Raw genomic sequence first — 17,883 nt, 5'->3', positions numbered from 1 at the left:
AGCTGAGATTAGGAGCACTCCCTTTAAGAGTGTGCTCCTAATCTCAGCTCGTTACCTGTATAATAGACACCTGGGAGCCAGAAATATTTCTGATTGAGAGGGGTTCAAATACTTATTTCCCTCATTAAAATGCAAATCAATTTCTAATATTTTTGACATGCATTTTTCTGGATTTTGTTGTTGTTATTCTGTCTCTCATTGTTCAAATAAACCTAACATTAAAATTATAGACTGATCATTTCTTTGTCAGTGGGCAAACTTACAAAATCAGCAGGGGATCAAAGACTTTTTTCCCTCACTGTAGCCAAATTTGTTTGTGCTATCTCCGTCCACACGTTCCTCTTCCCTTCTCACAGTGAAATTCCAACACATGCGCATCTTCACGCTTCTTTGCGCACTTTTCAGCTTCTATTTGAAGCTTTCGTGACCGCAGGGATTCATCTTCTTGGTTCTTTCGGTAAAGTCACGTAGAAGGGAAGTAATAAAATAAAAAAAATAAAACATAATAAAATAATTCTCACGACGTTTCGGCCACAACGCAAGCAGCCGTCCTCAGGTGAAGAATGAAACACCACCAAGCTTGGAGCGTATATTTAAGGTGGGTTGGAGGGGGGGAGGTGGGAAGAAGAGCGCCTTGACAAAATAATTTGCATATCAAGAGGAATTTAGCGTAGGAGGTGGGCGGGGGGGTTTCAAATTAATATTATGCCCGTGCATTATGCAGGATTAGCAGCATCAAAGGGACGGGGAAGGGGGGTAGCATTAACAAAGGAAAGGAATGTTAATAGTATGTAGCTGCAGTTACTAAACAACCACGTAAAAAACTAAAGTATAAACTACATAAACAACTAAAGTATAAACTACATAGCATCATCAGTATACTTGCTATACTCTACAATAATCTGAGTTACTAACAGTAAGTAATACATTACAATGTATTCTCCGCTTGGTGGTGTTTCATTCTTCACCTGAGGACGGCTGCTTGCGTTGTGGCCGAAACGTCGTGAGAATTATTTTATTATGTTTTATTTTAATTATTTTATTACTTCCCTTCTACGTGACTTTACCGAAAGAACCAAGAAGATTTTCAGCTTCTGTTGCATTTTCTCTGCTAACGTCTCTATTTTCAATTGAGGACATCAAGGCGTAGAGTGTGTGTTTTAGGGGCAGTTATCGAAGGTAGGCTCGCATCAAAATTATTACAAAAAGGAAAAGAGCTGGGTGGAATGTTGCTCAAGAAATTAACGACATGACGCAAGAGCAATATACAAATGTGCCAAAAAAAGTGCTAATCGGTGTATATTTGCTGCTGGTAGAATTACTATATTCTAAAATTTCAGCCACCTGATTCCAATCCCATTCATAGCCTTTGCCCATTATCCCTATGTGATTTAACATGCAACAAAGGGGACATAATCAACATTATGTGTATGACTATTGAGAAATATTGCATTGGCTCTTACCAATGCGGAGGATTTCTGCGCACACATTTCTCATTTACCAAAAATTTTACTTTATTTTAATGTAATAAAATATAAACCACAGCTTAGGTTTTGACAGTTGGTGCTATACAGCCCTCCAATACGTGTCTTGCTTTGCACTGCGTGTTGTTCGGCATGATGCCTGACGTTTCAGACGTAATTTGAGCTCTGAAGAAGCCCCCAGCACATAGAGCAAAATGTTGGACGGCATTCTGAACAACACCTGGTGCAACCCAATATCACATCGGACATCTGACAAAATACTAATTTGTATATGATGAAAAGAACTGTAAAAAGAACAGACAAAATTATCAAGTCAACAATCCCGTTTGCAGCTCAGATTTATATTTATAATTTAATGCTATGTGTTGAAATTTATCACAAATTTTGTGGCCTTGCTAACTTACAAGTGTGTTGTGTATGTCTTTTCCATTAATAATGGAAGCCAATTTTAGTGGCCAGACCTACTGTGAATACATTGAATAACCATTGCACATCACACATTGATGTGTAAGTGGAGGCTAGTAATGGCTCTGTATGTCTGTGCAATATCATAAACTGCCTCTTTTAATTATATTTCAATTGTACCAAAGACATATATTTATGCCATATGAATTCTACAATGAGATATAAAATGAAGGCATCATGCTGGCAACCATCACCTAAATTTTGTTGTGAATAACCATTCCAAAGTAAGGATAACACTCCATCAAAATGCTGCTTCTTAATGTAGGACAATATAAACTCAAGCAATCGAGATATATTTAGAATGTGAATGCATTGCTCTGCTCTCGTTATTAGTATGTGCTTTTATATCTCACCTGTCAATTCCCTCTATCAGCTTCAGTAATGGTTCAGTAAATTTGTTTCTTCAATCCCCCAAGTTATGATAAATTTAATGGCCAAGTGCCCTTGAACCTAGGTTACTGTAATGCAAGGAACAGCTAAAAAAATTGAGGGTTAGAAAACTGGACTAGAAAATATGCATCTAGATGCTGCATTATGAATTAAAGACCCGAGGATTGTTTATTATTTCCCCAATTTGTATTCGGAATCTCATCCCCTTCCTTCGATGTGCAATGTCTTTAGGCACAGCTATATTGCATTTAAACAAGGAACAAAATCCGTAACGCATTGCAGCATGGAACACGGTGCTGTACAAAGGGACGGCACTTTCTATAGGGGGCAGCATTGGCAACCTGCCTTCATGAAATTGGAAATCACATTGCCACCTTAATGGAACGCATAATTAATGACATGTAAATAAATGTTTGCAAGACAACTTAATATAAAGAATCAAAATATCCCACGACAGTGAGCAATTCAAGCACTTACATTAATACTCATATACAAAGCAAATTCAAACATCTTACTCCAGCTGTAAACAATAAACACTGCCACCAACCATAAACATATATAGGTGTCAATATATGTAGGACGTAGATGCCCATTTAGCTTTATGACCTTTCCAGCAAAAGTGCTATTCAGAAACGCCTATTAAAGCCACCGCAGTGCGACAATGTGGCTTTCCAAAAGCACCATGCCAAACTCATGGCCTTTCCCAATTGCTGATGGTCATACAACCGCATCCTATGAAGTCTAGGGCGAGTCAACCTACGGGAAGATCTGGGCCAGAGTTAGATACGGATTGCGACGGGTGCTGTTTAAGGGCAGCAATGAGACGCACGCTGCTGAGAGCGCAGCACTACCCAAGTGCAGGTAGAGAACATGCGCGTGTGCACACAATCACACAAAGAGCTCATATGGTGGCCTTGAAGACTGTAGAGGCAATGCCTGTTAGAAAGCGCATGTTAAGGCCTGCAAGGCACAAGATAACGTTGGTGTGGGCCAGAAACCGCGCTCAGTTGCCTTTGTCTCGCACTTCTGAGATGCAAAAATACCAATGCCATATCAGGGGAAGAGGAATATATCACGAGGCCAGAAGAGGAGATAACAACTTATCATGCAATGGACCAAACTGTTACTTGTATATAATGGCAGCGCCTTTAAATTGAGGACATTCAGAGATTACCAGGACAGGTGGCAACCCAAATAGATACAAATTTTATGGCTGCATCGAACTAGGAGAGACCCATGACTGGTTCAAACATCACCACCCATTGATGAAAGGCATGATCAATAATGGAACCCCAGTTGTGAGGTCCGTAACGGAGTGTGCTAACCACTGAACCCACCGCTCTCCAAAGACACAAACGTTCATACACTCCAAAGTGGAATACAACTGTAGCAAACTGTGTAAGATATGTGAACGAATTTTGTCAATATTTAGTGTTCTGTAAATGTAATGCACATAACAATCCTTTATGGTTACAGTTAATTAAAGACCGCCATTAAAACATTGCAAACGCTAAATTAATTAAACGTGATTTCATTGGACTGGAAAGGGTATATAATTGTATTTGTTATCTGATATTTCTCAAGCAGTATGTGCAGTACTACTTGAAATGCATCTTAATCCCACGTGTTAGGAAACCACTGCACCCTGTACAATCGGAGAGTGTTCCTCTCCCGTGAAGTATCACCCTCTAATCAAAATCATTTTTGCTAAACTATTATTCTTATTTAATGCTAATCAGATATTAGCCTTACGATTATCCTTGCTATTGTTGTATCTGACTGTTTTGATGTGCACATACAATAACTATACAGTTCCAACAACTGTGGTAAGGTTATCGTTCATGAAAAACGCGTCTAATGTTTGTTTGATAACGGATAAAATATGTATTATGTGTAAAAAATATATATAATTACTTTTATATATTTTAATTATTTTAACTTATATTTTCATAAATGTCATGTAGATGATAATAATTTCTCATCACCACGACGTAGATTATTGTGATATGCATAGCGCAGAGCAAAGGCATGTGATACAAAAGTTTATCTGCGCGTGTGACGGTGTCGAGTTTACAAGATCACTTCATGGGGCCTCTTATCTGCGGGCTGCGGGCACGCGGCGGCGGTGGCGGCGCGTCGCAACAAAGCTGCACCACTTTGATCGTTCCCGCGCAGCCACTGCAGCCTGAGAATTCCCCATGGGGCACGGGAGAACCGAGTAAACAAACCAACACGCACCCTGCAAAGAGGCATCGGTGCAGCCCTGCAAGTGCTCGGGCCATCCCAATGTTGGTGGAAGGGCCTCCCACGAGAGAGCCCCTCGAGAGGCTATTTTGGCCTACTCTTCTGCGCTGCGCAGGGTATCTTGGAGGCGGTGGGAGGACCGCCCACACGCGATTAACTGTGGTTGCACCCATGCATGCTGCTGCTGCGGGGACATAGTCAGGAGCCTGTCTGATTGATACTGTTGGCAACTTTTATGAATGAGCAGAAGTGCATGTGCATGACGAATGTATGGTTGGTCTGAGGTCCTTGAGGGTGATACTGACTGACTAATTCCAGGAGTGACACACGCATGCCTGCTGGAGGTAAACCTTTACCTTGCTCAGTCCGTGTTAGCCGCTGAGGTCGTGACGGGTTACTTGTTTCATTCCTGTTGCTCTGTGCCCCCCCCCCCCACTCCCGTACCGTTCCCGTTCTGTTGCAATGCCCATCGATGCACATACTTTATTGAGGGCGATATTGGCACTTCAAATTAAGATATATTGATTGATTGACAGTGCAGGGAGAGAGTGGGTGGGGGGCGAAATGAACTCAATAAACTCGCCCCATTGTTTCAACTTGCGCTCTGGGAGATCAGATTTGACCGGTGACAAATGGATCGCTAATTCAAGGTTGCTGACCATTTAAAAGCATGGCAAGAATTCCCTTGCACCCTGTGTCCCAATTGAGATACCTGCAAGGGAGATTACCCCCTCCCCCCCCCACATCAAGATGTTGCGAAGCCCTTAGTGAGTGTGGCAAACGAATCGCAGATCGCATAGACACACGGTGGCGTGAAGTCCCGACATTTCAAGATTCACGGCATGACATTTTTTTCGAGACCTTGCCGTTTTTCATAACAGCATTGCACCGGTGATGGAGAACCCTCATTGTGGAGTTTACCTTCTCTCTGACCATGGGGGGGGGGGGGGGGAGGGACATCTTATAATGGATTTTTGAAGGCATGCCACCTGCTGACCCAAGCATGCTGCAGCTTCATGCCGACATTTTTTGATGGCACCGAAGTTTTAAGTGTTTCCGATTTGTTTTCAACGGCACAACTTTTTTACGTGTGGCACCAATTGGTAATGGCTGGGGGCGGTGAACTTGATACATTTCACATGTCAAGTTGTCTGACTGTATGAGAAATACGTTAACATACAATCTCACGTACCAGCATAACATATTCAGGGATATGGTGCATTACTCAATGTTCAAAGAAATGTCACATTTTACACATAATAAAACTTACAAACACACACAGACGCAAAAAGCACTAACATTACATAAAAATAGGTTATTATGACTTATGTATGTCTAATATGATAATGCTAGTTTAACATGTAAGCTTTCGCGACCAATATTATTCATTCATAATAAAGCTTTTTGGGTTAGATCGTGTTATTTATAGATGTGTTGTAACCCTCCACCACCCGACACGACCAATCGGTAAAAAAGTGTCACACATCCAGAATGTTTCTGGATGTAATTGCCAGCGAAACGTCGTACTCAAAAATTGTAAATGTTGTGGATTCACTCTTCAACACATCGGTGGGCTGAAATTGTAAACTAATTGGCACGTTTTGTTTACGTGACAAACCTTACTGACTGTGTCGGGTGGTGGAGAGTTACGACACATTTATACTTAACGCGATCGAACCCAAAAACCTTTATTATGAACAATAATGCTAATAATTTACAGCCCTTGTCAATTTCATTGCTGGATGAAGGACTTCTCACGCTGTGAGTGAGAAGGCCTTCCCCCTTCATCACGCTGTCAGCGCGACCCGGTGAAGGTGAATATCATTCGCCAACAATGTTAGCCGTGGCACGGAATCGAAACCGGGTCGTCAGGTTCGTTGCGCCAGTGCGAAAACCACTGAGCCACCGCTCGCTCCAATCCTGCTTACGTGGAATTAAATGTTAAATTTCCACAGTGGTAAACGAGTGTAGTTAACATTTGAATAAGCCTGCTTACACAATAATCTGGTGACTCAAGTCTCTTGTGCATTACAAAGATAAGCCTCACGGCTGATCATTCCTCCGCGCAAGCTGAAATGGAAGTTTACCTCGAGTAGGAGTGCGTGCCACTCCTGGAAATGTTAGTGAAAGTCACCCTCAAGGACCTCACGGACCAATCACACTTTCGTCATGCAATTGCACTTCTGCTCATTAGCATAAGTTGAAAACAGTATGACTTACACCGATACACTGACTGCTGAACGTAAAAAAAAACTGTTTAAACATATGTGCAGGGCTGCAGGTATGATTGACTTTTATAATAAAAAAGAGTGAAAAAATATCTACTTTTAACCCTTTTTTCTCAACACATACTTGCTAAATGTTTGAGTTAGTATAACTACAAGCCTCCAGAACAAGGAATTATGCAGAATGCAAAATAGCATCCATATTCTTCTTTCACCCAATGTGTTTTTCTCTGTACTTTGCATTACAAAATAGGCCTGTCAGATATAATCAACCCTATTTCTTATTTTAATTTGGATTTCCTTACTTAATAAAACTTTGATTGCACATCGGTTTGTGAAGTTACATGGTTTACAATCCGACAGTACTTCATGTTCGTTTAGGAATATTTTAAACAAAATGAAGGGCAGTGAACTACTGTGGCTCTGGCACGTCATGGGAATGAGCCCGGACCTGATCCTGCACTTGACCGTGATGCGACGCACACGTGGGTGGAGACAGGGGTAAGGAGTGGAGACTAGAGGGGGGTGGGGTTGGATAGATGTAGCGGTAAATAATCTAGAAGAATAGGAATTGAATGAATACGTTTTACCAGATTAGCTGAAGACAACCATGGTGGAAATTCGTTTGTACCATCGTCACTGATGAGTTGAGAAAATGGTAAGATGGCGATGATCATGATGATGATGATGACAACATTGTGTACGTATGTTGAACTTTCTCTTTACTTTGTCGAATTGACTATCATTTCATGAATGAACTCATCAAACGATGCATGTTTATGATTTAGCAAATGTGTCCGCCTTCAAGACAGAACACTCTTATTGTGGCAGAGCTATTTCGAGGAATTCCGTGCGCTCTGCAGCAAGGCATCACACGCGAGCACTCACCCTGCGAATCCCATCCCAGGGGTCACGCACGCAGTTCTCCGTTCCATTGTTTCGCCCAATCACTTTCCACATCTCCGCGAACAGTCCATCTTGAACCAGTGGATTTAACCCTTTCATCTTGATGTGCTCGAACACTGCGGAATCCAGCACTGTGCCGTACTGAAGATCGGACTGCCTCACCAGGTCCTGCATGGACCTGTGTGTATGTGTGCGTGTTTGCGCATGTGGAGAGAACGCAACACAAGGAGCAAATGAGATTCGTATATAATCTACGCGAGTGTCAGAGGAATGCACGACGGTTGTCAAAAATGTTTGTTATGGTTTATTTTCAGCAGGTTATTTTTATTTCAAAAAAGGTCTCGCTGCCGTGGTGTGAGGACTTGCAATCCAAAAGATCGCTGGATTGATCTCCCAGCGTGGCAGTTGAAACATTGGAAAGTTTAAACAATGGGGAGTTTAAACAAAAGTGCAAGTTTCTTAATTACCCCCCCATCCGCCGCCTCCTCCACCCTGCAGTATAAATTGGCACGTCACAGTCGGTCGGGCAGGCCGCGTGCGTTGTGCGCTAAACTGTTGGTACTCCCACCCCTTCTAACATGTCTGACCAGCGTGGATGAGTAGGCCAAACAACCCTCTAGAACAGGGGTGGGGAACCTTTTTTCTGCCAAGGACCATACAAAATCATCAACTTAAAAATTACCTTTACCTTCCCTTTAATTTTCCCTCTTTAAAACCCTGCCAGCTTGCACATTTTTTCCTGGCTGTTGCTTTTTTTTTGTAAAGCCATTTACAAGTGTCCGTTGATTTCCATACTGTCTGGCAATCCACTGGATTTTATAGCATATCCTGCTTTTTGCTAAACAGTGTGTAGACTCTAATATAAAAACCCAGAGACATCACTATATCTACACAAGCTACTGCAGTCAAGGCACCCCGTGGAGAGATAACCATAGTTATGATATTCCATACGCTGCTGCAAGTTCCCATCCTGTGAACATTCATTTTACAAGTGTAAACATCTTCTAGCCAGCAAATGATCTTGTGGCTATGCACAATGTGTTGCAGGAAGGTATTGTTTAAAATAAATATATATTTAACACGTGCGCAAGACCTCCTTATGTGCGAGGGCATGTGCTTTCGGCGCTTGCGACCCATTAATGCACATCAAGAAGCATGTGCCATATGGGACATAAACAATTTTACCGTAATCAGCATCGCGGTGTGGCCCGCCATGAGGAGGCAATAGAGGAGTCCAGATGTCTGCGTTTGAGAACAGCCTTTCAGTACCTCAGCCCGCATGGTGACAGATGGACACGTCCAGAGGGAAAGGTTACCCCAAGCGAGGCAAAGATGCCTCTCTGAATGAGTCAGACGGCTTTGCCCACCGTTGCCAAGTCCCTACCCGTGCCCGTGTTTGAGCCGGTGCAAGTGTGGCAGCTACACCGCCGCGTGATGCGTGCAGCACGAGCGGGAGCGTGTCGACTCACGCGGAGAGCACGCTGCGGCGTTATGAAAACTGAGTTTAATGCGTTTAACCGCTGCTCTGTTCAACTGCAACTGACAACTGACATCACTCTTACACTCGTTAACATAAAAATAATAATGATACATTGTCAAATGTGAATTGTAGCTAAAGTGTGAAGTGAAAATGAGGAGCCCTGCAAAATTGCTTACTTCACACCATTGCTGGAGGAAGGGCCTCAAATAGAGGAAGCCCGTGAGAGCACCTCAAGAGAGTATTTTGGGTGCTGGTCAGACATCTTGAAGGAGGTGAGAGTACTCACACTTTACTCCATCCCACGCGACCTGCCAAATCGACTAACTGTGGTGCGATTATTTATGCTGCTGGGTGGACGGAGGCGGGGCCATTGAATAAACTCCCCCCTTCTGTTTTAACTGCCACCACGTAAGATCAAACCAGTGCCCTCTAGATTGCAAGTGTACTGAGCATTACAAACCGCGACAGCGTCCCTGAAGTGTCAAGTATTTAGGATGAATATGACTGCCAAAAGCCTGCTTTAGCCAGGCATATGGAACAAATAGAGCAAAAAGAAAACAACAAAAACTCAACATTCGAATGTAGAGCAACATGGCAAAAAAAAAACTCTGCCCAAGATTTGAACAAAAAAAAGAACTAAGTAGAAATGGGTAATAAAAGCAGCCAAATTTTTTAACTATATACAGTCTTACATTTTCTCTAAAAATAACTGGACAGTTTTATAACTTGAATAAATTTAAATAAAACTACTCAGCTGATGATTACATATAATTGACAGTCCAACAACATCTTAGTATCAATATAAACATTTTATGTTGACTTAAACGATGCAAAATATAGAATTTTTTGGTTATACGGTATATTTTATTGATTTGAATAATATTCACTACCCGAGACGTATTACCTATGTGTTCTTTACAAATTGAAGACCATTTACATTTCTCGAATACATTTTTTTTAGAAAGGAATGAACAAAATTACACTTTTGTGGTTGATAAACGTGAGCTCCAATAATCGAGGCTAAAAAAGCGTCAAGGCCTGCAATGTCTTGGATCACGCCACTGCTGGGGGAAGGGCTTTCAGAGGAAGAAGCCTTCGAGGGCATTTGGTCTATAGTCTTCCACACGTACGTACCTCCACTTTACCCCATTGACACTGCTGGGTGGACGAAGGCAGTGTGGGGAGGCGGATTTGAGACACGTTTTTATTGTTGTTTCAACCGCCTCGCCGGGAGGTTGGATTCAAACCGGCGATCCCTGGATTGCGAGTCCAGTATGCTGACCGTTGCACCACACCAGCGACACCCTCCCCCCACCAATAGCCAACCCCTCCCTTCCCCCCACCTCACCGCCCCCCCGACTGAAGGCTAAGACGCCCCCCCGAAACGCCTCCCCTAAACTCGTGTACGCACAATCACGATTGTGAAGAATATAAGTAACAGAATAAATAAGACCACAACATGCCTCCACTTACGAATAATTGAAAACTGATTTTCTGTTTTTTTTTCTGTTTAGTTTGTTCTTCCCCCGCACCTTCGATTAGCGCAGTTGGCTACGTACGGTGCGAAAGAAGTTCAACATACATACATGCAGCCCCCTCCAAAAAAAAGTTGTCAAGAAACACAACATACAATGTAGAGTGGGGGCAAACATTACTACAAACATTACAAGTTACCTCCCTGTCTGAAGGCAGCCCCTGCCACCAAGCACTGGATTTATTATAATTGGAAGTTCCAGGGAATTTCCACATTGTAGCATGTATGCAATCCCTGCATGGACGCTGAAACTTGACAGTGGGCCGAGGCAGGGCGGGTTTTTGCGCTCGCGGGGTACGGGGCAATATGGACGCTGTGGAGCTGCTGTGTATTTTGCTGACAGCACCGATCTTACAGGCCTGGGATTGAGGTGCGGGATTAGTCATGCAAAATTGAGTGAGGGCACGCTGTCAGCAATGGAGCTAATCTACCCCATCCCCGTGCATGTGCCAACGTTGCAGTAAATGTTTTGCTCGTGCCTCAACATTCCGCTTTGGTTACCGATGCGCACTCTCTCTCCACGCAAGGGTGTGTGATGGCACGACACAGGAGATGACAAGTTGCTTTCACCGTTAAAACCGGCCCAGCAGGTGGTCCCTACAGTCACACCTTGTTAGGAATAAACTCGAACGCCAACAGAAACAACCGATTTGAATGGGGGGCATAATGCATACATGGCAGATGGGATTACTTCCTTGGTGGTAGAACAATTGGCGGCCTCAGTGTGGTTACGGCTATCAGTCGCTAACAGGACATTTTGCTTCTTTTGATCAACAGCAAAGTAGTTACGGTTGGAGGATGTAGTTTGACAATTCAAAAGGCCTTAAAGCCATTTTCCAATTTTCCAAGTGTAGCAGCAGTATATTTTCAGCGTGTGCACCATGGACAAATTCCTCATATGCTGTCGCCAAAGGGCAAGATGGTGGCTCTAAGATACTGGCTATAGCAGGAGGGCTTGCGCACAGGTAGATACACAATTAAAATATTGTTGTAGTAATAGTGGTGGTGCAATAATGTCGTCATCATCATCATCAGCAGCTATGATCAATCCACTGCTTGATTCAGGCCTTCCAAAAGCATCACCATCTCTTGAAGCCGTATGTGTTTTATGTGCAGCCCATTGTGTTCACTGCTGATAATTATGATTTTTTAACTATGTATATAAATACATATTTGCTTTCTAACTCAAGTCATTTGAATAGTACGTTCAATCATGCTGTATGTCATAGGTACTCATAAACCCCTACGACAACAACAGCATTACATTTATAAAGCACCTTCCAGGATGAAGCCAACAAAGCACTTCACCTGTTATCAAAACTGGAACTGCAGGGGCAATTTTCACATTACGTTCCCACTGGCTCCATGTGGTGCTGGATACCCACCCTCCGTGCCGTGCACATCTGTGTGTGGGCGCTACACAGCAATCTCCTTGCCTGATGGGAGGCTCCATGCGGTTGATAGTGAGCAGCGCAGTGAGGCTTGCTGTGTAGGAGGACACGACGATGAACGCAAAGAGCCACCACACGCCCATTACCAGGCGGGCAGACAGGGAGCTGCTCGATAGTTCTGGACCTGCAATGCCGAGAACACAAAGCGCACATATATGAGAGACCAACGCAACAAACCATCGCGTCTAGCTCCGCGTTGTGGGGCCGCCTCAGTGGCTAGGAGATGTTAACTACTTTGCCTGGTATGCAGGAGCTCGTGGGTTCGATCCCGACCCTGATGCCCGTATGTTTTGGAGTCTGTATGTTTCGCGTGGATTTTTCTCCGGGTCGACCGGGTTTTCCCTCCACATTTAGAAACATGCGTTTTGAGTATTTGTTGGCTGCTACACATTTCCATATGATATAATTTGTGGCCAGGTCGCTTTTGAAAAAGAGCTCTATAGCTCCGTGGGCCTTACCTGGAAATAAAATAATTGCTTAGTTTAGTTAGTGTCTTCAAGTGTGCCATGTGCTCCCCAGAACGATGTCCGCGTGCTGGAAGCTTATTTAGGAACTGATTGAGCAGCTCCATTTTCATCCTCGATTATATAGCGTTGAACATCATGTCAAACAGCAAAAGGCACAACCCTAAAAACATATAGGAGAGCTACACAGCGCAATGGCAAGAATAATATACACCACATTCACATTGTACACGTGATTATCATTATTGTAATTGCATTCTGGAAATAAATAAAAGCACATAAAACATAAACACCTAACGTAATGTAATTTCTACAAAGTTTAATTACAAATAAGCATGGCTCATGGTAATGACCATGCATATTAGCGCGAGGTGTTTTCAGGTCGCCAGAGTGGGGTCATTAGAAATCACATATAACAATGACGAAGCAATCATGCTGACAATAATTAAAAGTACAATCTTCTATTAAATTAATTTCTGAGAAAACTTCTCACAAACGTGAATGTTTATCGACGGGTGTTCTACCTTGTGACCTTTTGGTCTTGTAATCACCCCTTTGACCTGATGCATTATTTCCACTTTGCTTTATTACATTATGCATCCATGGAACTTTTTTTTATCTCTCTAAGACACATTAACAAATTAAATACCTATTCAGCACGTTATGTGACATTTGAGCCCTAAATAAAAAAATAGATTTATAAATTAAACAAAAAAACATCAAAGTTTTGCAATAGCAGTCGAGGTTTGGCACTGAGGTGATGTGGCCACTCTCTCTCCACGCCATGTAATGCTGCAACCACAAACTGGTTCAGTCGTAAACAAAGTACACATTCACGTATTTATCTCAAATAAATCGATCTTCTGAGTTTTCTAATCGTTAACTGAAATGTCATAGCCAACGTGCAACCCTGGCAGGTAGCTCTGTGTTTTTGTCACAGCACTTCGTTGTTTGAAATGTCACAACTGGTTTCTAATTGCACATATATAAACTGTTATAAATAATTATCATCAGCATGAGCCGTGATCTAGCCACTGCTGGATGAAGGCCTCCTCCCGTCGTTGCCTGTTGTAGTAGTTCCATCTGGTTCAGGGGATCATGTACATACAATTTCTAATTTGGCCCCTCCATGTACTACACGGACACAATACAAATAGAAACTGCTGGTAAACACAAATAGTTGTGATTTAAATACTGGCTGCAACTGATGGTTACAGAACACATACTTTCATTGTCTCATTTAATGACCTATCACATCTTCCTGTGGTCCCTTGTCAAATTATAAACATCGTCTTTATTATGAGTAATATTGTACGTGCATGGTAAAACAAAAGCAGCCCATTTAGCTGCAATTAAAGATAAATAAGTCCATGTTTGAAGATTTCTGAGCAAAAATAATCCGACGATTCTACATAATACTCAAAGCTGTGGGTAGAGTCGAGCTGGAATTAGATAATTTTAATGAAAGGAGTTACATAAACCACAGGATGCCCATGAATATATTATACTGTGTAAGCACCTGAGTCCATAAATACATAATAACAAAAACACTGCTTAAAATGACCTCATAGCGGCTTTTATACACGCATATATTGCAAAAAAAATGAGTCTGGCGCTATCGAAATGCGTTTCCAAAAGCACGGAGCAGAAAAGGTAGAGATCATTGCTCCTGTGTGCATGTTACTTTTTGGCAGATGAGTCATCTTGGATATACTGCCAAAGAAAAAAAACAATATTTCGTGAAACCCAAATGAAAACGTAATGCGGTTTTGCTGCAGCGGATCTGGCGTGGAGAATCACGTACGGATGAGGAGGGAGTTTCCCTGAAAACAGCACAAAGTGGATTTGCCCTTCTGTAGGCATAGGTCACAAGTTACTGATGGGTGATTTTATGGCATAATCCTTAATAAAGTGTTTGGATGTGAGAACGAAGCTTTCGACTTTGGCAGGCGAGTGATGCATGTGAGATATTTCTTCCTTCCAACACAAAATAAAGTAATTTGTTTCAACCTTGCTGGAAGACTGGGTTATGTGCGCGATATTTTACTTTAATATGAAAAATAGTAAATCCCTTAAGCCCCCTCCATAGTCTCGAGTGAACGTTGCTGTTTCAGTGAATTGCATTTGTGATTTCAAAAGTAGCAAATTCACTGCAATCCCTTTTAAAACATTCATAAGCTCCTTCAACTGGAGGATGCAGCAGAAAAAATATGGCAAGTTGAGGATTCTTTTTGAAGAAAATAAAACTTTAGTGATTTAATTTTCTGTTACATTTGCTTTTATTTGTTTTAATATGTACACAGTATGTTAAAAAGGAGCAGGATATTCGAGTTTTTGTTGAGCACACGCTTGGATATCATTTATTACTCTTTGGTTCTTTCGGTAAAGTCACATAGAAAGAAATTAAATTAAATAATAATAGAATACGACGTTTCGATTGCAACACAAGCAACCGTCATCAGGTATAAATGAATGAGAAAACAAACATAGTAAACTTGGAAATATAATGCAATACAACACAGACAGTCGGCCAACAAAACAGTCACCACCCCACCTGGTGATTACGTTCTTCCAAATATATAATTTATGTTCCGAAGCTCGTGTGTGCACGTGTGCATGCACGTACAAGAATCCACCGGTATAAGTTGCTGCATTATTCATTGTTTCACATATACGTTGCTGATAAATTACAGAACATATCTCCTGATGAATGTAATGTTTTTTTTACACACAAAAATGGAAATGCAATGAGCCGTGTGGTGTAGAGATTTGATGAGGGAATTCTTCTGGGCTGGATGGTGGTGGGAGTCAAGTTTTAGGTAGGCATCCGCGTGGGCGGCTTTCCTGTAGACAGAGTGTCCCAGACACAATTTCAGACGCAGACACAATTTCAACCGAGAAGATAGGTACAAACTGAGAAATAATTGGAAGGATGTTATTAACCAGGTAAAGTCATAACTGGCTGTGATACTTCCATCCTACCTGCCGATGTTAACAGTTATTTCCGACTCTCTGAGTTACATTACCTTGTCTTTACATTAACAGGCTAAATGTCTCACTAACATAGCCGCTGCTCCCCTTTTCCTCGACGTGGTGGTGGCTATTGTTGTTTAATAGGCTGAATATGTCTCATTAACACAGCCGCTGCTGCGGGAGCCATCTCACATTGACATGAAAATCTCTAATTTCTAGCAATACAATGGGTTCTTCAGCACCGTAGTCATGGGGTTACATTAACAGATTGACATGCTAATCTCTAGCAATACAATGGCCGAGGTATACCTAGCTCTGCGATATTACATTTACTTGTAAATTCCATCTCTAGCCCCGCCCACTTACCCCTGGGATGCACCCATCTCAAACCTTTATTGCCTATGGCTGCTATATTTCTCCTACCTCAGCAGTTCGCCTGCTGTATTTATTCACCTGAAGACGATTGCTCGTGTTGCGATTTAAAAGTCGTGATTTTGTATAATTGTTCTATCTACCTGACTTTACCGAAAGCCCCAAAGAGTATGAATTCCTGCAGTCAGGAAAGCTTTAAGTCAAGATCTATTAAATCTTCTATAGTGCTGCTGTTGCATTTTTTCTTTGACAATTTGGGCCACGAGGCCTGTGCTCAGCAACCGTGATGGCCGCTTGGCATTTCGTTGCCAAAGCCGATGGCCGTGAACCCCGACACCACCCACACCACCCACCGCCACCACAAGGAACGCGCGTGCTCACCCTGCTGCATGAAGGAGCCATAGACGAGCCAGAGCGAGGCGGGGAGCGAGGGGCTGTGGCGCGGCTCGCGGCGCGGGGTCACGCGGTTCAACAGGTAGACGAGGAGGCCCACGAGCCCCACGGCAAGGCCCAGGCATGCCCACGTGGCCGGCTCCAGTGGGCTGAGCAGCGCGAAGAGCCCCGCCGAGTCAGTCGGGCGCCTCGCCGCCACCCCCACCGAGTAGTCCATGTAGCGCTTGGTGAAGTCCACGACGCTCTCGCGCTCCGGAGTGATGGTGAGCGCCGAGATCGCCACGTCCGCCCTCTGCACGCGCCACCGGCAGACCCCGCAACGGTGGTGTCACAAGGTGGCAAGCATGCCGAGAAGTTGGATGTGGTCAAACGCGTGGACATATTGGTGGATAATAATGAAAGGCAAGTACTTTTTTTTGGCTTGTTGTTTTGACTATACCATGGCGTATGTTTTATCGGTTGTGTTGTATGGTGCATCTGCCAATCATCTCAGTCAGTTAAATTATAACACTTGGGTCTGTCCTGTGGCCTCCTCAGCAAGCCTTTGACACTTCATAGTTGCCTCAAAGTGCACCTAGTCTGCCAGAAGCGCTGTGGTGATATCTCCATCACTACATGATGAATGGTGGCTGTTGCTATTGTTGCTGTATTGTTCGTTGAAGCATTTCGGATTAGACCGTGCTTTGTTGAGCATGATGTCCCATGTTTCTCTCCATGCTAAAAGCTGAATTACATGGTCCAGGATCTGAATTCAGCTCTTGACGAAGTACCCAGCACATGGAGTGAAACGTCAGACATCGTGCGGGAGAAGATACGGAACAATCTGAAAACATCAGAGAATTATTGTCTTGGTTGATTATGAAAAACGTTTTTAATCCACCTTGAAAGAAATAGTCCACGTCTCATAAAATATGCACATCTCATGACACATCCACCCACTACCTTCAAAGACAAATTTCAAACGAATTACGACATTTGATTGCAGAAACACTGACCAGGTAATTGACCACACAGTGAACCACTGTAAACTCCAGAGGCAATGAAGCAATTTGCCACTCACCGAGTGAAGCCATCTACTTGCTAACTAAACTGGGCAGATACTTAAAAGTTGATATTTATCTGGCCGTACGTAAGAAGATGGGAAACGTCACTTGGTATAAATCTTGCAAGCTCTTTTGAAATATTTTCCTTTTTTTCAGATGATATAACCTCTGACTTCTGCAAATAGAATTATTATACCGGGTCTCCTTTAGAAAATAAAACACTTTTAATTTACAAAAAGCATCTCATAAGTAAGCCTACGTTTCTAATCATTTTGATATTCAGAATGAGCAAAAAAATATAAGTTATGGAAGTGAGTCAGCAAACTAGGCAGGTTGCAGTTCACTGAAGCAAGTAACAAAATGGCTGTACCACGGGAGGCAGAGTAAATCGGGCTGACACGTGTTTATACATGTTTATACATGACCCTACCTCCCGAGACAGCACATGCTTTGAAACGC

At 42.7% G+C, this 17,883-nt stretch overlaps 1 protein-coding gene across 7 annotated transcripts in view; it reads right to left on the bottom strand.

The window, feature by feature from the left end:
- Nucleotides 1-17,883, bottom strand: part of LOC133350734 (glutamate receptor ionotropic, delta-2-like) — a 211,307-nt gene that overhangs the window by 17,626 nt on the left and 175,798 nt on the right. For all 7 annotated transcript variants that reach the window (XR_009756103.1, XR_009756102.1, XM_061565416.1 and 4 more), the window contains exons 11-13: nt 16,370-16,673; nt 12,165-12,303; nt 7,697-7,892 (exon numbers count right to left, since the gene is read on the bottom strand). Coding sequence is in view for 5 of the 7 variants with exons in the window: in XM_061565416.1 (XP_061421400.1) it covers nt 7,697-7,892; nt 12,165-12,303; nt 16,370-16,673 (639 nt within the window). In the remaining 2 variants the exon portion in view is untranslated. The remainder of the gene's footprint in view (nt 1-7,696; nt 7,893-12,164; nt 12,304-16,369; nt 16,674-17,883) is intronic.

This window comes from Lethenteron reissneri, chromosome 34 (assembly GCF_015708825.2).
Source record: "Lethenteron reissneri isolate LAM-NWPU_2019-01 chromosome 34, ASM1570882v1, whole genome shotgun sequence".
Taxonomy (NCBI): Eukaryota; Metazoa; Chordata; class Hyperoartia; order Petromyzontiformes; family Petromyzontidae; genus Lethenteron; species Lethenteron reissneri.
This window is presented reverse-complemented; position numbering and strand designations above follow the sequence as displayed.